The 21297-nt window shown below is 33.6% G+C and overlaps 1 protein-coding gene across 1 annotated transcript in view; it reads left to right on the top strand.

Moving 5' to 3' along the window:
• The first annotated feature begins 1608 nt into the window (after positions 1-1608).
• Positions 1609-21297, top strand: part of LOC149783693 (zinc metalloproteinase dpy-31-like) — a 48464-nt gene continuing 28775 nt past the window's right edge. Inside the window, exons 1-3 of the mRNA XM_089931932.1 lie at positions 1609-2620; positions 15328-15438; positions 20880-21057. Coding sequence (XP_089788058.1) covers positions 2489-2620; positions 15328-15438; positions 20880-21057 — 421 coding nt within the window. The 5' untranslated portion in view covers positions 1609-2488. The remainder of the gene's footprint in view (positions 2621-15327; positions 15439-20879; positions 21058-21297) is intronic.

Raw genomic sequence — 21297 nt, 5'->3', positions numbered from 1 at the left:
TTTTTGTTGTTAATTGAAACTTCAAAGATGGAAGTATACAGATTCAGCTTATCTTCAATATTCCAGATGGTCTCCATGCTATCACTAACTTCCTAACATACATACATACAAACATACATACATACATACATACATACATACATACATACATACATACATACGTACAGACATACATAATGATTACAGAGTCTGCCTCGGATGCGGGAGGTCGTGGGTTCAAACCCCGGCCTAGTCATACCAAAGACTTCTAAAATGGTACTAACATCTGCCTCGGTATTGTACTCCAGTGCTAGATATCAATTGCTGAATGACTTTGGATCCAATTGTGAACAAGGTCGCTTTAGTCTTTGATGAGAATGAAATAATGTCCTTGACAAAGTCATAAAACTGTTGACATTACAAACTGTTGTTCGAATGAAATAAAGCTCCATCATAAAAATAAATAAATAAATAAATAAATAAATAAATAAATAAACTTACATCGGGATCCACTTAAATTTCAATATCACATCGAAACAAAACGAAGCGGTTACATAACGATGCGCCTTTGGGTCGATCCCGCGTAAAATATATTTTTACAATTTAATTTACATGACGTGATTGGTTACTATACATATGTAAACGATAATAAAACTAGCAAAGGGGAAAAGACTAATTTAGTAGCAGTAATAATAGCAGAAGCAGTTGGTTTGAAGATAAGCTATTTGTTCATTTTTTAGAATAATGATAATAATAATAATAATAAATAATAATGACGACATTGTATGAACCTTTTCATAATTACCTTTCTCCTATTTGTAGTTCTTATTATAGTAGTAGTAGTAGTAGTAGCAACAGCATTAATAGTATACATGTTTAACTATTTATAAATACGTTTGGCAAATAATTAGAAGTTTTGCATAGATAATCACTTCCTATTTATCATTGTGTTTTTCATGTTATTCGTTATAAAAAAGAAACAATTTAACATGCATGACACGTTCTTTAAGAATTTGTTAGGGAGGATCACATGCGTGACTTGTCAACCGCGAATCCTGGCGCGAAATTTAGTCAGAGAAAATAAATTTACGGTCCCTGCGGCTTGATTACAGATAGGAAACTACATGTGAGATTACACCCTTCGGGTCCAAATTCATACATATTTATTGATACAATCACATCGGAACAATAGGCGAGGACACTTTCTTAAATGTACCACTTGATTGCCATATTGCCCATATAACTAAATAACAATGACCCTCTGTCAACATTTAAATAAATTAGATTGGTCATAATCATTTCATATGCATTGATATGTTCTGATCTTTACACTGGGCTTTACTTCCGGCATTTTAAATAGTCCATTGTTCAATTAAGTTTGAGAAAGGAAGCATATTTATATCATTTTGGCACGTAAAATAAAACAAACATTAAAACTCAAAAGGTGGAAGTTCTTTCTTTAGTGTATGGATCATTGGAGAAATTTGCCGTCTTGTTTTCTAATGTTCAGAACATTTTAACGCTATGTGGTGAAATATTTCAAGTTGTCGAAGAGTGTTATTGTACCAATGACAACGTATAGCATTTTTCTCTGAACTACAGCTGGATATTTTCATTAGATTGTGTTTCTGAATTTGGTACGAAATTACGCTGATTACAGATATCATCAGTCTCATGGAAAAAGTTAACATTGCACAAAATCTTCTTGGAAAATTTGTTCGTCACAATATATCACTTGGCGTAATCGAATGCTGTGGAGTCGGTTACGTGTTTTAGATTTGTTGCTCGAGTAATTCCGCATGTTTTGACCATTTGTTGTGGTTCATCCTCCGATTTTGCGGTTTGAAAGTATGAATCAAGACAGGCTTGAATATGATCATCCTTCAATCGGAACGTGTGTGTGGTGACATAGTTCACTCATTAATCTGGCTGTAAGGTGTAATATAAAAAGCAATCCGAGCACTTTTGATTACTGCAGTGTGACTGGTAAACACAAGTCATTTCGGAGGACGTAAGAAATCGTATCCTGTCTATCACTTTAATTGTATCCAGTATCTGTTTAATCTTTAACTTTGAAACTCTTGCAATCAATCTTTGCTTTGGCGATAATGGACTATATTTATGAAGCAAAACTTATCAGAGGCTTCAAACAAATGGTTTCAGTTTCACCTAATAATCTGTAGTCTGTACAGATGTGAGAGTACATAGTTGCCATTTTATATGTGAATCGTTTTAATGTTCATTTTGTTCTTTTAAAATTGTTTCATTGAGATTTTAGGAAAGATATTGAGAAATTATTTTTCGAAGACTATTTTCGATCTCTTTTACAAGTACATATAGAAAGGCTTACTCTGTCTTAGAATCGTATATCACACTGAGAAAATAAATCCAGCATTGTTTAATCCTTTAGTCGTTCGCTTCTGATAAATTAATTAAACCTCAAACATCAAAGCTATAAATAAGGCAATAAATACTCAGCCAAAATACACATTGACAAGGTTGTCCTAAAATGCGAGGATTCAGTCAACAAGGAATAAAAGTGTGGATGCTTATTCTGGAAATATGTACTTTGTTCATGTGGCCCTTGGAGTGTCGCCCGTCTCTTGAAATATTGGATTCTAGATTTCCTGAACAATCGGATGTAAGTATACACTTAAAATTGTTTAATATTGGGGTGGGGTTCATGTTACCATGCTACAAACAAATATATGCAATTTTAAATCTTTTTTTCTTCATCAAAATTAACGTTGTTGTAATTTCGGCCTGAACAATTTATGTGTGTCTCAGTCAATCCCATTGTTGATTGGTTATATAAAACATTCGCAATGATGCTGAAAGATCAATAGATACAACTTTAACATTCTTGTGTTTTCGATTCCGTTAAATGTAGACTTTTAATACGTATTCCAGAACAGAATACAACAATTTTAAAGCTCCGTAGAACGAATCTTAAGTTCCCCATTATAACACGAAGGTAGAAAAATTTGGATTTATTTGAACACAAATGTGAATTATGCCCCTCGCATGATAAAGATGATTGATTTCAGTACCTTTTCCAGCGTAGATATTTTCATAAAATAAGAAAACACAATATATGAAAAACATATTTTAAAAATGATAATATATATAAAGATAGTAAGTGCCACAAAAACCCCAGATGTTAACGTGCTTCCAGATTAAGAAACTGTATAGAAATAATATTTAAATCAGTTTGTTCCAGTGGAAACTCGAAATAAGTATGTCTGTTATATTTTATTTTCCATTGCGTTACATACATCCAACAAATATTTTCGTGATATAACTCTTTTCTACTTTCCTCTGTCCACCATGAATAGTATGTACTTAATCTCAAATATTTTGTTAACCTGAGTTAGCAATACACTTCTGTTTTTCCCACGAAATGCTGAAGAGAAAATATAAATAATCTGATCGACGGTGTTATTAGTCGATTGGTATCGAAAGGCACTAGCGCGTGATATGATATTTAGTTCTGTGTCACATGTATATATGATGTTAAATAACTTTTGAGACGACAACGTTTGAACATGTTTACAAAAATTTCTTCAGAAGTTCGAGACCAGTCGTTAATTTGTTGTTAATTGGAGCTCCATATTCTTTATTTGCAAAGCCAAGAGAAACATATAAACTGGAATAAAATAGAAATGTAGATACGTGTTCAAAAATACGTTTTATCAATTAGCAAGTTTTTAAAAAAGAAAATTGCGGTGCCGAACTAATCTATTATTTGCTTTTAGAATGGTGGAAAGTTTTGAATCTCCATTGCTTCGGAAGAAATGTGATGCAATGGTCACTCTGCGTATGCAAATTGTATTTATGTAGTTGTTTTAAAGAAATTAGAGACGAAATTTAGATAATTCTGAAAGTTGTGCTGAAGACTTGATTTTCAACAAAAATACAGGACTACGTTTTTGACCTGAATGTCTCACACCACAATTAATGTTTAAGCCAAATAATAAAACTAACTCGAAAATCTGAAATGAAGCCATTGACTTGCCTATCAGAATACAAGAAGGAAAAGTGTTCACTTTGCGCATTATATGCTTATTATGGAAGCGCATTGCCTGCAATAACGTTTGGAATGACGTAACATTTTGATATCATTAAAATGTGACCTTGAATATCCACGCACTACATTCACGTTCTGTAGTGATGATGCGCTAATGGAATAGTTAAAATAGCAGACTGGAAAATAGGTATTTATCTATTGCAACATAAGGTAATTGCTTGTAGCCAGTGCATTACTAATATATTTCATCGAGTGGATGAAAAACATGAGTATTTTAAGGAGTGGAGAAGAGAAGAGCGTAAACACCTAATTGTTTTACCCACAAAATGAAATATATCCTTTTTTCACTCGCAGCAAGAATACTGTTTTTTAATTTTATTACCAAAAGTGTTGGCAAGCAAAATGTTCTCTGTAAAAGATTCAAGTAGGTTAGCAAATTTCTTACTGGATCTTCCGAGATGTCAGCGTTTTACCGCTCATGTTCTGCAGTTTTTTGTGACCATTTACTCCGAGAATATAAATACTAACATAATTTTCCTTCAAATTTCAATGTTAAGTAGCAAATGAAGAAAAACTAATAATTCGCGCCTTGATGGATCTGAACCATAGTTGGCTGAACTGGAAGCGGATTTTATAGCTCGACTACGCCAGCGTCTAAAAATAACTTCATTTTTCATGGCTATAACGTCGGCAGTGTCTACTGACGTCCAATGAAAAAATGCTATATTATTCCGCTTAAGATTATTTCGTTCATACAGTCCAGTAATTCATGGCCTAGCATAAAATAAATACATATTTTGAGTAATTATTTCCTAACACGTTTCATAGATAGCAGTGTCGCTATTTGGCTTACTACACACATTGACGTATCATTATTTGGCTTACTACATACATATACGTGTCGTAATTAAGCTTACTACATACACAGACGTGTCATAATTAAGCTTACTGCATAGACGTGTCTTAATTCGGCTTACTGCATACATGTTATTGTGATGTAAATTTAATCACTGGAGATGATACTTTTTCCAGAAAATAATTTGATCTTGACTGTTTTAGTAAATACTACTTGCTGATTTAGATCCTGACCTTGATTCCCAATTTGTAGCAACCACGTAAAAAAGTTCTATTTTTATTTTAAAATGATTGGTTTTTGTCGAGATTATGATGGAACTACGTGTTTAGATGTAAACAATTTTTAAGTTTTATTTCTTAGAGTAAAACGATTGGTTTTCGTCAGGGTCACGCTGGGTGTAAGTGATCTTTAACAAGTACATAATTTCGACGAAGTTCTGGAACATGATCACGTGCCCAATTCTGCATTTTAGAATACGATATAACCTTTGTTTTAGATAGATCTTCTCAATTAGCTGGCTCTTACAGTGGAAGTTGTATGTTGTGCTATTTAGAGTTATTTCAAATTACTTGGATTCCAAAGGATGAATTCTTTTTTCCCTGGAAAATCCGTGTGCTCTTGTAAAATCTTTGAACAAGGACAGTTTTTATAAACAATTATTCAGATTTTCAAAACCGGAGTGATAATTCTTCTTTCTACAAGGAACTGAAGACAGCAACACTATGTATTGCATCATACGTAATCGATTTCCATCATGGATTCTTCGTCGGAATTCGAACTTGAAATCAGTAGAACATATTGTTATTAGGAGTTCTTAAATTTTATTCATGGATTATTCTTGGATTATTTATTTTTTATTTGATTTTTAAAACCGCAAGTTCATATTTTTTCATTTTTACAGGATTTTCCTGGGAAATAAATTATTATATTTTTTCAAAGCTTGCTGTTTTCACTTTCTTGTGTTACTGTTTACTCGAGCCGAAACACGAAACATAAGAATGTGAATCGGTATTCAATCGGTACAGCTATAACATACGAACAGGTTACAAAGGGTCAGCTAACTGAATCACGTATCTTCTGGGTTCCGAGTTAGCAGAAAGAAAGAAATTGTTATGGCGTAAAGTACATCAAGGCTAGCGTCAACGTAAAATGACACAAAGATACAGTGGTCATTTCTATCGGCACGTGACCAAATATGTATGTAGTTTTGTATGCTGAGGTAGTGTTGATTAGAGTTTAATTTAAAATTACCGGATTTTCGTACTTTAAAGCGAAATGTCCGAATGCATGAACCTTTACTTAATTTTATTATATTTATTTAATATTTAATTGTTGTCACTGCTATGGCGAAATTCTATATTCTCTGTCATATCAAAATGTGCTGCTTTTAACATATGCAATTAGAACAGGTAAAATCCATTTTAAACACAAATGTCCACAATTTGCCTTTTAAATTCTAGCATTTAGGCTTCTTTCTCTTTTTGCGCTTAGCACTCGGACCCAAGTTTCACCAAAATAAAGAAATAAGAAAAACATGCATACTCTTAGTGCTATTTGTCGTTATCAAAGACAAACCATCTGTACTTGTTTCATCAGAATTTGAGTTACAGTGAAAATACAGATATTTGTTTTAATATTTTGAAAACTAGTAGCACATGAAAATTTCATTGGAACATCTCATAATAATAACATTCGTCTTTCTCTTCATTTTCATAGAAACGTCCCCTCACACCAGTCATTAATTCGTCTCAATGAACGTATGGTTTAAGGCACGTTTGTATATACGTATGCAGCTGTGTACGCCTAGCTACTCAATAGCTTATCTCCAACAACAATTAAATGTTACAATGGTGGCCTCATCTATTAGAGGAATAGACCAGACATTGCTGATATTTGGTCAGGGATTATTGTTTTGAGGAGTTCAGCTCCTATAAACAATCTTCCGAAAGGTCAATATTCATAACTATGAACGTTCCTCATACCTTTGAAAAATGGCTTGAAGTCCACATTTTTGCATCTGAGGAGTTGATTTATTTGATATTTTTTTCACTACTGTTTATACCGATTTCTTCAGTACTATAATCCTGAAACTCCGCTGACAATGTTTGTGGAAAAATTCTTGCCATAAGAAGCGATTAGCATATGTCTATTGTAGCATTGCATCAAATTCCAAAAAACTTAATATTTTGACATGAATTTTGAATTTTAATACAAATCTGCTGGTAAGTTCCTACCATTCTTAATAAGGTTTCAACAACTATTCTATAAACGCTATATAACTAACAAACATGACGGAGAATGGACTAATTAAGGCGAATGACGAAATGTGCATTCCAGAAACTTTTGAATAAATCCTATGGCTCTCAGTCATGCAGAAGCTGCATGGCTGTAGTTGATCGCCTCTGAACCTTTAAAAAAGTTGCTAAAATCAGCATGTATTCTTCTTTTCATCTGAAGTGTTTGAATGGTAGTTTCACATGGTGCAACTATTCGTGATTGTTTAACAAAACAATTTATGTCAACCCAACAACCCAACCCTCACCATATTGCGCTCGTGCATCTATCAATGCACAACTGCCAACACAAGTGTGTTTCAATGGCATTTTGGCTGACTTCATCATTTTTGATCGCATGTGTTATAAACGTGTGCTACGAGATTGTATGCAACCCATTTTTAAATATATAATTCTAGTATGTTGGAGTTTCGTAAGCTGATAATTTGTTACTGTTCTGAAAGCTTCTTTTGCTTTCATTTTACAAGATTTCATTACGAACTGTTTTGCGCCAAGCAGTTATTATGAGTTCCGGATTGAATGTTTATGCTAACAAATATTACTTCTCTGAAGGCTCTTATTCAGTTCGTCTACGGCATTTCCATTTCCCATCGGTTCTTATATGTCCACAAGTCTTCCTGCATGCTATCCCACATTAATCAAATGAAAGTGTGTTCAGAAGGTCGTCAGTCATTATCACAACTCTCGCTACCTATTTATGATGTGAATATCAGGTAAACACCGGAGGGGAACTTTTGTTTCCTCAAAACATATCACTACTGTTGGCGTGGGTGTGAGTCTCGCGTTCTGCCAACATGGGTATGTGTGAAAGCTTCCCATTTGTTTAGGTGATTCTTCCCTGGGTTTTCACGGGTTCTTCCTCCACATGATATACTGGCCGCCATGTATAGCCTACCACGGGATGCAACATGGTTTAACCCACACAAAAAAATTGCAATCCACATTCAACACATTTCCTTACCAAGCCACAATGTGGACGAATCTTCATTTTATTTCTGATAGTTTAGTCTCTGCATGTGTTTACCGATTACTTCTTGTATCAAGCGACGAATATCAGTTTCAAAATGATATTCAGCGGATTATGTTCTCTGCAGAATATTTCATAAAGAATATAACTTTGTACAGATGCCATTCTTTCAATATTTATCATCCTTAGATTATAAACGATTTATTTCGTTATAACAAAATTGTCTTTGGCAATGACAACAATAATGGAAATACCTCTGCTGTAAATAATAGCCATTTTGAACTGTCCTGAAGCTCATCGTGGTTATTACGTCATAATATGGTCACTGACGTCACAATTAATGAAACACGTGTCAACATTAATGTACATGTAAGCTATAGTTTCAGGCTATTGACACTGAATGAGTTATTTAATGTCTTCCTTGCAAAGTTGCAGGACGAACATTAATACCGCAAAGTGCAGGGATTTCATTGATTTTATTTTAAATTTCACACAGTGTTATTTACAGCATCTATCATTTTGTGAGAATCTGTTCTTCGGACAATATATGAAAAGTGTAGTAACTCCTGTGCGGAGGGTATGAAACTCGAATCCAAGTTCGTCTTTCTGGATGTCGAAGTATCAAGTGAACCACTTTTTCAAATCGTTGGTTTATGTAAATATTAAAACTGGAATGAAATCAATAATTTGTGTGTCTTATACGTTAACCACCAGTAATGTTCGTGTGAGGTAGGACACATGGTAACACCATATACTTAAATACAATGCGAGTACAGTTTAGTATATTTCTACATTGTACGAATACTTAAAAGGGAAGATATCTTATCATTTTTCTTGTGAATCCATTTTCACATTTAGCTTGTAAAGTAACCCAACTTACTTTAGAATCATGTTTGATTATGTCACAAATCTTTGTAATTATATACAACTGGTTTTTAATTTTATCTTTTGTTTCTTCATTACTAAGTTCGACATGCAAATAAAAACATATAGCTAAATGTAAATTATTGACTTGATTTAAATGTAAGACCTATGCCATTCATGTACGTTAAAGGTCAGTCTAAGCTACAAGATGCGTGCACTAACCGTTGGCCTTTGCATGACCTACCTTCTGGTGTCAACAGAAAAGCAGCCCGTGCACACAAATGGAAGAACAGCTACCCGCAGACAGTCGACTGTGTAAGAATATCTTATGCAGGATTTGTCTTGGGATAGGTCACAGGGAAAACTATTCACTGCATGGAATAGTCTTTTCAATGACTGGTTATCACCGTACACTGGGAATACATCAAAATATAATGTAGCGCGTCTTCAGACAGTCATTTCTTATTGTGCTCCCTGAGAGTCAAGCGAAATAAAGCCCTAAACATTTTCCCTAGCCCCCAACCCCAATTGTCGATATATGGCTTAGTAAATTCTTATCTGATAATTATTGTACTGTATTACAGTTTAAATTACAAAACAAGAATATACAAATCTCTTATATCATTAAATGAATTCGTTAAAAGCCGACAAGTTTGCACAATAAAATCTGCCACACGCCCATAAACTTGTAAGTACAATGTTTGTAAAGTAACCCTGCTATGACAATTACGTTTTTAAAAAACGCATCTGTGTTACATTATCAGAAAAGCTTGGTGGACCGTTTCACTATTTCTAGTCAGATGTCTCCATAATAATGACTTTAGTGTGTTATGTCAGTATCATTTTTGTTGAACGGCATTCGCGCGTATGGCGAATAATTCACTATTTTATATGACTTTTGCTAAATATCATAAAACATTTATATTATTTTTAGAAAATGTTATTACAGTCATCTCATGGATAAAATGGGTAATGGCTCCAGTTCGGAAGGAAAGAAAATCAGATTGGCAAGTTCTAGCTCTTTTAGTCATAAAAACCTTTGGAAATTGAAACCCGAAAGCGAAACGTTAGCAAATTTCTTGAGGAGCCAAACTCGGCAAAACATTATCGAAGAAGAAGTATATAATGCAATAATGACGCTGCGTTGCCACGAAATTGTTATGTCGCGAACATGCTTACTTTGTGTTTGCCACACATGTACTGATGCATAAATAATTTTCAACAGATATAAACTAAGGTTAAAACTAATTGGTTATGCCTTGTTAATTACGCAGATGTTTTGTGCTATAAATGTGGTAGTTGTATCTGGCGCAAAGACATACCACTATTGTATCATAATACGGTGAAATTGGATGTACCGCAGTGGATACAAATGGATTTTGTTTTGCATGAAGAGGGAAAAATAAATGAAATGAAAAGATGAAAGAGGAATTTAACAGTGAAATACTGCCAAAGAAACCTTTAAACATTAATGTCCGTAGGTAAAGATGATAGTGCATTAATACCAATACCCGTTGGTAAGGATGACAACATATTAAGCGCTTTCAGCCTTCTGGCAAACTTATTTAATTCTACTAACAAGAACACAAGTGTTTACTTAGTAATCTTGATCAGATATTTCAAAATGTTGGTGCACCTGTTGTTTATTTTTAAAACTTCACACCTGTTGTATATTTTCACAATTTGATATCGCTTTTTGTCAAAGATTTTATGTGAGTGATAATATTTATACACGCCTGAAAATTTAGCCCCTAAGACAAATATTGTAATGTTTAACTTCTATGTTCATAAAGGTTTTGATTCCTCGACGCAAAGACAATATAAGGTGAACCCATTTGGGTGCATGCTTTGCATATCATATTCCGTAAAAAATAATTGTCGCATACAAAACTTACTTTCATATATAATCACCCATTGTTTCCAGTTGCAACAAGGTTTTTACGTTACAAAGCGTTCATAATACGTATGGATTTCCCTCGTCATAACACTAAACTTTAGTTTCCTTCTCTCTGTCTCTATGTAGCTATGTCTATGTATGTATGTATGTATGTATGTATGTATGTATGACTTTCTTTATTACCTCCTCAAAAGAGATTTCATTCAGACATTTTTTCATTATTTCACAATATAGATAGAATCATAGCTTGACATTAATGAATTTATAGCATACTAAGCATATATATATATATATATATATAGACAGAGTACTCATTGTACAGGAAATCTAAATATGCTTGTCATTTCAAGCTTATATACAGGTTTCATTCCCGTAAATTATAACCTCGGTACTATATTACTTAACTATATATAATCTGAAGACAAATGTTATGAACTATTCACAAATTTTCTAAAGAAAGCATTTTATGATCATTGGTTTGTAAATACCGAATCTTAAATCTGCATCAATAAAAGAGAGGTCGCTTCGAACTTAATTAAGTGTTGCCAAATTGGAGGTCTCTTCGAACAAAATTGTTTTATCAAGCGGGAGGTCGCATTAATCTTAATTATTTGTTATCGAAGGGAGGTATCATCTACCTTAATAGTGTGCAACCAAATGACAGGTGACTTTGATTTTAATTCTGTAATAAGTAAATGGGTGGTCGCTTTGATCTGAGCTCTGTTTTACTAAATGGTGAGGTGTCGCTTTGGTCTTGATTCTATGCTACTGGTATCACTTTCATCATAATCCTTTATTAAGCAAATTAAAAGTCACATGGGAGGTCAGGGTCATGTTAACTTTGCCTTGCCAAATCGGAAGTTGGACTGATCTTAGATCTGTGTTTCCGATTTGGAGGTCAGGTTGATCTTAACCTTGTGTTGTCAAATCGGAAGTTGGGCTGATCTACATTTCTTACCAAAGGGGAGATCGGGTTGATCTTAACTTTGTCTTGTGAAATCGGAAGTTGCGTTGATCTTAGTTCTGTGTTACCGATTTGGAGGTCAGGTTGATCTTAACCTTGTGTTGCCAAATCGAAAGTTGGGTTGATCTTAGACTTGTGATACCAGAAGATCTTACTAATCTTAATTATTTGTTATGAAATTGAAAGTAGCTTTGATCTTGATCTTGATTTTATTTTTGTCTCACCTCGGAAACTCACATATTCAACATTTTGATATCCGAAAACAAATTGAATCACACCCATCCATGTTTAGGGAGATAATATTTTGTCTTTGTGGTATAAATTTCTTCTATTAGTTGCATATCAATTTTACTATTGTTTGTAATAACAATATCGTAAACAATTAATTCATTTTCTTAAGCAAAGGGATGGTGTATTTCTTTCTCGTTATTCAACAAATTTGAAATATTTTAACTATAGTTTGTGTCAGATTTTCCTTTTAGGTCAAATATTGACATTGATTATAGTAATTATATCATCATCATTTGACAGTCCACAAAGAAAGTCGCTTGATCAACTTTATTTGGTTTTCATTCCAATTGCAAATACTATACTAGTAAATATTTTCATTTAGTAAATGAGGTGTCTTGCATGAGTGTTCCATCACGTACAAAATGAAACTTGAGATTAAAGTTTGACATTTGTGCCGATTTTCAGACTCAAAACCGTACATTTATCAACTTTTATATGCAAGGAACACCAATGTAAATTTTATTTACACAACAAGGTAAAATAATTTATTTAAATCTTAAGTCAGACGTGACAATCAAGTTCCACGTGAAAAAATATAGCAGAGCTTTCAACAATTATAGTTTTATAAAATCTAAGTTAAAATGTAAATATCTCATAAGATTTAGTCGCACACACAGAACTGTCTAAAATTGTTTTATCATGTTGTCAATCGCTACAGTGATTAATTTTCAAACAACAAATTGCGCCCTGTAAATCAGTATGATGCATAAGAATAGATTTGTTCGTAATGTTAGAAGTTTTTTTTTTTCTCTTCAGAATTTATAATTGTAAGCAAGTGAGTTGAAGCCAACGTTCATAGGGAGTTCCAATATGGCGTTGATCATCAGACTTGACAGCCATCTTTTTATCAGAAAGTTTTGAATTTTTTATCATATATCGTAAACAGCTCAGCCATTCTTATAAAATCGTCAAATATTATTTACTTTGAACTTTCGAGTAGGATAACGGCCTCGATTGCAGGCTATGAAAATCACGTGTAGCCAAGAGATAATAATAGTGATCTTAATAGTTTACAAATGTTCTAGCGTTGTTGAAGGACTCACGGTACTAATTCAGTTCCCATAGTAAACCTATGCAAACACCGTGTTATTAAAAATTCAATAACTTAAAGTTTTTGAGTCCTCATGATCTAACCTATATTTATCAGTATAGATGAAACCTGAATGTCAGCTTCTATGTTGAGGAAAGGATATGAGCCGCGGCAGTTTCTGGGCCTGCATGTGTTTGAAACATGTGCTTTCAATTCCGCACCAAAGAGTCAGGTGCTAATTTTACTAATGAGTGTTCCAAACTCAAGACTGTTAAAGAACTGAAATTCCATCATAAAATAATATCTTTATTTTTTTTTTCTCACTTACAACTAAGATAAGGTCTCAGAAGATCCTTTTTCCTAAAAAAATAACTTACATTATTAACCAATCCTAGTCAGCCAAACCGATATATACTCTATTTTATATTCACCCATTTCCAGGCTGGTTCCCATTTTTCCATATCATTAGTACCGTGTGTCCTGAAGCGGTGCTGTACGTGTTTTGTATAAAGTAGTTCTAACGTCGTTGCAGCGGTGCTGTATGTGTTGTGTATACGGTAGTACTTTTTCGGTAACATAAAACTGAGGGGTTCGAGTAACCACCTGGACTTGCAACATACATCATTTGTTGGCAATCATAATATGTGAATATTGATAAAGGAGTGATGATTCTGGATTGGTCCATCGCCATATACGTTAGGTATTTATAGAGCAGATTTTGCCATTCGCATGTTTAGAATTGATCACAATGTAAACTACCTGATAAGAGTTAACTATGTCATAAATTTTACACCCAGAAGGCTAACAAATGTTCAAAGCTGATTCTATCATATTACGTCTTGCTTTTACAGTATCCACGTAAAAGCATGACAATATTTAAACATGTTACCCCGCGGCCATATAAAATCCAAAGCGGGTCTTTCATTTTAATAGATGTTACACAGTATCAGTGAAAACAAAATGTATGTATGTATGTATGTATGTATGTATGTATGTGTGCTCGTGCGTGGGTGAGTGCCTGCGTGGGTGAGTGTTCCAATCAAATTTAATTTCATAGTCTTGCGATAGTCTGTGTTCAATTCTGCGATGGATCTTTACCAAAACACACTATTGCTCGATATTTTAAAATGTACATTTCCAACACTCATAAATTATTGATGATACCCTATTGCATTTTACCTTGTAATGGTCAACCTTCGTACACGTGGCTATATCCAGGCCATAACATTATAAAGAGCTGATTTTATCAGAAAACCCCACTCATCGTCATTAAAATAAACAACATGGCCCATGACCACAGGTGGCACAAATGTAAGGGTTATATATATATATATATATATATATATATATATATATATATATATATATATATATATATATATATATATATATATATATAGATTAATAATGTGAAATTTTAATTTTTCTCTTTTAAAATTTCTCAGAATTAACACATTCACAAACATCGTTCCTTCCTTCTTTCTCTCAGTCCCTTTCCCTCCTATCTACTAATGTCAAATTGTTCCTCACATGTTTACATATTTTCTATATATATACATACAGTATGTATGTATGTATGTATGTATATATGTAGTTAGGTAGGTAGGCAGGCAGGCAGGTATGTATGTGTGGATGGATGGATGGATAGATGCTGGCTAGTTTAGTAAGTCAGTAAGAGAGCAGTTTATCTTTTTGAATGTAGAAGTTCTAAATGGAAAAAGAAGACAACTTCTTTCTTTTTATTTCTTTAATTTCTGAATGAAACACCAAATTTCTATGAGGCAAAATATAGCAGAAATCTACACTGGTTTGTAAAATCATGGTACGACGGTAATATAATAAGTAGTACAACTACGACTTTCTTTAGCAAAAGTCAAAATTTAACTCATTATTAATGTTTGATTTACAAGGGGTCTCAATATCTAACGATTAAGAATGCTCTGCCCCCATCCCCATCGCAAATCTCCACAATCAATACCAAAAATGACTGGATTTGATTGATTTGAATTACGGTTATTTCTAATACTAGTAAATTTTACAGATTATCACACTTATGATCTAATAGATGAATGTTACAATTATTTCATTTTACTATGAAACGAAAGAATTTTAAATCAATGGAAAATCGAATATTTATGACTTTTTTTCGTTTCCTCAGCTGCGGCCGGAAGTTGTAAATGATGGCCAAACAATGTCTGAAAAACAGGAGGTGATGCGGCTTTTGGCGGTTCTGGAAAACAAAAGCGGAAGTCAACTGGGAATCAAAAAGGTATGTGGTAACACTTTCTTACAAACCCCCTTTTACGTATGATTTTGTGTATGTAGATAGGATACTCTGCTTTTTGACTGGTCTGTTGTTGGCGTCATATGGTCTCCGAGGTGGAGAAAAGGTGAGAGCCTTAGAAAATCATCAACCTCAGATTTCTTTGTGCCGTCGAGTCCATGTGTACATCAGGACATATTTACCACACCCAGCCAATCATGTTGTGTCAATGGGTATAATAAGTTCCACTATACGACACGAGCGCGTACGCATTCGGGCAAAAGAAGAGCCTTCAAAAAGCATGGTAAACGACACAGCCAAAGACTCCTTATACTACTTCGAAATAAGTGGCTCAATTCGTCTTTAGAAGTTACACAAAAAGACTCCATATATTAAATATTCTGTAATAACCACTACATTAATGGTCTGTTATTTGCATGCAGTGAATTTGTATGTATGTATATATGTATGCACGTATGTATGTATGTATGTATGTATGTATGTATGTATGTATGTATGTATGTATGTATGTGTGTGATGGCACAATAAGCACTAAATCTATTGGCTTGATATAAATAAAAAAACAAATAAATAAATAAATACATGAATGAATAAATAAATAAATAAATAAATAACAAAATAATAAAGAAATAAAGAAATAAATATAAATAAATAAATAATAAAATAATAAATAATTAAATAAATAAATAAATAAATACAAATAACCTTTCTGATTAACAAAGAAATTTGCACACAAGTATTCATATAAATACTCGCAACGATCGTTTTGTCCAGAACATAAAAATAACTTCATTTGACAAGCTATGTCATGCTTAGGCCAGATGCAAGTAACATGCCAGATAAATACATTAAAATTTCTTCTATATAAGAAGCCGTCGTGGTGCAAAAGTTCTATTTGATACGAAGCCGTCATGACATAATATAAATAACGGAGAGACGAGAGAGAAAGGAAAGAGGTAATAGAATTGGTCACCCTAAGCTTTATTCTGACAATTGGTACATTTACATTCTTTATTTAAAATTGTACAAAATGGATCAGCTTCAATATATTAAATGAACATAGTACATTTTCAGAAAAGGCAAATATACTTTAGTTTGGGAAATTTCTGTAAATATCACTTTGGCACTGTCTGAGTGTTCTTTTCATACAAGGGCAATACTTGCGTAGTTTCAATCATCGAATGACTCCAAAAGACTCGAAGACTATAACCTGTTACACAATCATAGGTAAACATTATATAGCGCCTTCCTACCATTTTATCAAGAGAGGATTAATTAATTGCCTCATCGTCAGTGTGGTAATAAATATTAAGTGTCTGTTTTGACATTTTGCTTCCCTGCGGGGACATTTGTCATCATTAATGGGACATAAATGGTTGACCCAGAATATTGACCTTTTGTACACACAGGTAAACCAAAATGATGTGGTGTGGGTTCGACGGTTTGACTCAGCTGTACTAGTACATGAGCAATTGTCATTTATAATGATTACCATGATTGTCTTAGCTAAAGCTGATGAAACTCCTAATATTACTCACCATTAGCTTCTTTCGACTAACCATTTCTCCATCCATCCATCCATCTATCGGTCCGTCCATCCATCCATCCATCAATCCATCTCTCTTTTTATCTATCTATCTATCTATCTATCTGTCTGTCTGTGTAACTGTCTGTCTGTCTATATATCTCTCTATCTTTTCTATATATCGATCGATCTATCTATCTATCTATCTAAGCAATTAAAAATTCTAATATTTATTATTTAGACTGGCTCTGATATCACAGATGAATAACAGCAGTCAATTCACAACTTTGACTATTTGCTGACACATCACCCATACATGTCATGGAGGGAAAATGAAATGATATGAAATTATTAAATGTTACAACATGTACAAAATCGTCAGATAAACGTTTGCCTTCATGTTGTCCATTGCCTTATTAAAACAGACTGTGTGTGAAATTTGAGTGTATAATTCACATGAAAGTTAGTTAGGAAGAAACAAGGAAATTGCACCCAGAATGAGTACACATGTGAAACCATTTTCCAACACGAGCTAATAAATTATGGCTTGAAACTACACTAGTTTTCTAACACGTCATGTTTTATACCTTCAGACTTGAAGATACATATTTTAGTGAGAGATGTCATGTATTTAAATTACGTGGACTGCGTGCATATTATTTACAATCCCTATGTGAACTAAATGAACTTCTTTGTAAATGCTGGCCTTTTCTTTATGTGATTATATGTGTTTTAGATAAAACATGCATAAACAAAGTCAAAATATTTTATAGGAGATTTGATTTGCTAGATGTTCTTTTAGAAGCTTGATATTGTCAGATACCGACACTTAACGAAATATCTTCAGGCGATGAATGATGTTTGCTACAGGCAGATAATAGTCCAACACACATTTGCGGATATATTTATTTGCTAAAATTATGTGGGTTTAATGCCATTTCTTAGGACTTGATATGCTATACATGGCGGCCAGTATAACTGGTGAATGAAGAACCCGGGAAAACCACAGTAAAAGCCACCAAAGCATGGGAAGCTACTGGAAAGCATTCTCGCATAACCACTCGGACTGAGCCCGAGACTCGAACTCACGTGGACCGACTTGACATGGCACTGAAAGATAAAGGCAAACTTATTAGACCACTGAGCTACCCGGGGATCCATATCGATTAGCGACTTATTATTTTGTTATTAACTTGTGAATTAATTAGTGTTCCGTTACACTAAAGACATTGGATGAATGCTGACGAGATTCCTGGATTCTTGTGAAGAAAATATAGTATAATTTATCTACTTTATTAATTTTAAAACACAAAATAAATAAATATGAATTTGGACAAAATGAATATTTTGGGTACCAGTGTAAAAATATCTGCAATTGGGAACTAGTTCCTTCAATATAAAACACATCTCACACTACTACGTGCGAAATATGTCTGATCAGTTTTAATACATTTTTAGGTTTTAGATTATGCATTAGAGGAAATACGTATATATTAAACATAAATTAATATCATAAACATAAAATAGAGATGTTGCTCGTGATTCTGCATGAACGTCTTAAAATTGATGCAAATGTATGATGTCTAATAATCTAAGTCTCCTGTCTATGTATACTCTATAATATTCTAACTATTATAATATTGTATGTCTCCTGTCTAACACTTTACGTATCCTGTCCTGTCTAACACTTTACGTATCCTGTCCTGTCTAATACTTTACTTATCCTGTCCTGGATAATACTCTAATTATTCTGTGTATTCTAAGTATCCTATCTAATAATCTAAGTCTCCTGTCTATGTATACTCTATAATATTCTAACTATTATAATATTGTATGTCTCCTGTCTAACACTTTACGTATCCTGTCCTGTCTAATACTTTATTTATCCTGTCCTGGATAATACTCTAATTATTCTGTGTATTCTAAGTATCCTATCTAATAATCTAAGTCTCCTGTCTATGTATACTCTATAATATTCTAACTATTATAATATTGTATGTCTCCTGTCTAACACTTTACGTATCCTGTCCTGTCTAACACTTTACGTATCCTGTCCTGTCTAATACTTTACGTATCCTGTCCTGTCTAATACTTTACGTATCCTGTCCTGTCTAACACTTTACGTATCCTGTCCTGGATAATACTCTAATTATTCTGTGTATTCTAAGTATCCTATCTAATAATCTAAGTCTCCTGTCTATGTATACTCTATAATATTCTAACTATTATAATATTGTATGTCTCCTGTCTAACACTTTACGTATCCTGTCCTGTCTAACACTTTACGTATCCTGTCCTGTCTAATACTTTACGTATCCTGTCCTGTCTAATACTTTACGTATCCTGTCCTGTCTAACACTTTATGTATCCTGTCCTGGATAATACTCTAATTATTCTGTGTATTCTAAGTATCCTATCTAATAATCTAAGTCTCCTGTCTAACATTCGTAATTGCCAGTCTAATAATCTAAATATCCTGCATATTATTCTAAGTATCCTATCTAACACTCTTAGCATCCTTTCTAACACTATTATCATCCTATCTAACACTCTTAGCATCCTTTCTAATACTCTAAGCATCACGTCTAATACTTTTAGTATCCTGTCTAATGCTCTAAGTATCCTATCTAATCATCTAATACTCATGTCTAATACTCTCGATTTAATGTTGAATACTCTAAGTATATTGTCTAATGCTCTATTTCAACTGTCTAATACTCTAAGTATTATGCCCAAAAGGTTTTGTTAATATAGGTCCTAATATAGATAAACCTCAATGACACAGCAGGACTGGCTAAGTACGCAAACGAAGATGACGTCATTTGCAGCATCCAAAATAGGGCCACAATCATATTGTTTTGATATATGACTATAGCTAAGCAAATTTCAGAAAATAAATTTCTAAGTAACCGTATCACACTGGTTGAATAAATGCTTTACGGTACACGTGCACCAGACATAAAATACACGTGCACCACCCATAAAATACACCTGAACCACCAATAAAATACACGTGCACCACCCATAAAATACACGTGAACCACCCATAAAATACACGTGAACCACCCATAAAATACATGTGCACCACCCATAAAATACACGCTCACCACACATGAAATACACGTGAACCACACATACAATACACGTGAACCACCCATAAAATACACGTGCACCACTCGTCTGTGTGTTCAGGGGTATTTTATGTGTTTTATGAAGCGGGGGTTATAAATCAACGCAATAACAAATTCAGCTTCGAGGCGCTAAACATACAATAAATATTATAAGCACATTGTCGTGATAATACTACCATTATGACTGATTAAGTTATCTTCCATGATGTCATGTTGATATCAGCCTTTTTACACGGTGTACCTGTTAACATAAGATGACATGCTAGTGATCTTAACGAAAGTTTGCAAATTACAAAGATGTTGATCATGTTTGAAAGTATTCTACATTGCCCCTTAAGAGCACGGAGGTGTGAAAATAAGGACAATTTAGATATTAAAGATAATGTTGTTCATGTTTGGGTTGTCATTCGACTCATTGCCAGCAAATTATTTTAAAATCAGTTTTTATTTATGTCAGGTTTTACCGTGTTTTCCACTTCTAAAACTGCTATTACTGATGTCATCATTTCACCATGATCATCATGTTTATTATCTGTCATGCGCAGAACAGCATTAGTGGGTTAACAGCGTCATGCAAACGCAATCCTAGTTTGGGTGGGGTGGGAGTGAAAGCACATGCATCGTTTTAGGTTTCATATCTATACTATAACGACTTGTATTTGTCAAGAGACTAAGATTTTCTTGATTTTCCATATGAGACCTTGTATTGTCTATGTTAGATGATGTAGGACGATATTCTTACTGTTTTCATGTAATTCTTTTGTTTGCAGGATAATTCGTGGAGTTCGTTCAGAAGCAGCTATGTGTTTGAAGGAGACATTATTCTTACACCGGTCCAAGCCCAGGCAATACTTGACCAAACGTCAGCAAGGAGAAAAAGAAAATTAATTTCGGATGAGTACAGACGCTGGACATTGCCTATATACTACCGATTTGATGGAACACATGGTACCTATACACAGACTACTTAATTTTTCATCATCGTGGTAGATAGAAAATAATTATCTTTGAAAAAGATGAGAAAGAACATGAATTTGCTTCGAGATGCCAGATTTAGCGGCTAGATGTAATTACATACAGGTATATAAAAATTTAACAATCGGCACTATTTACGCTGCTTGTGTAGGAATCGTTAAGGTGATGTGGTCATTATAATGGATGACAATGTATGCACAGATTATTCATTAT

Source organism: Sinohyriopsis cumingii, chromosome 14 (assembly GCF_028554795.1).
Source record: "Sinohyriopsis cumingii isolate HCF-2022 chromosome 14, ASM2855479v2, whole genome shotgun sequence".
NCBI classification, from domain to species: Eukaryota; Metazoa; Mollusca; class Bivalvia; order Unionida; family Unionidae; genus Sinohyriopsis; species Sinohyriopsis cumingii.
The sequence above is the reverse complement of the archived record's forward strand: the minus strand, read 5'-3'. Positions and strand labels throughout refer to the sequence as shown.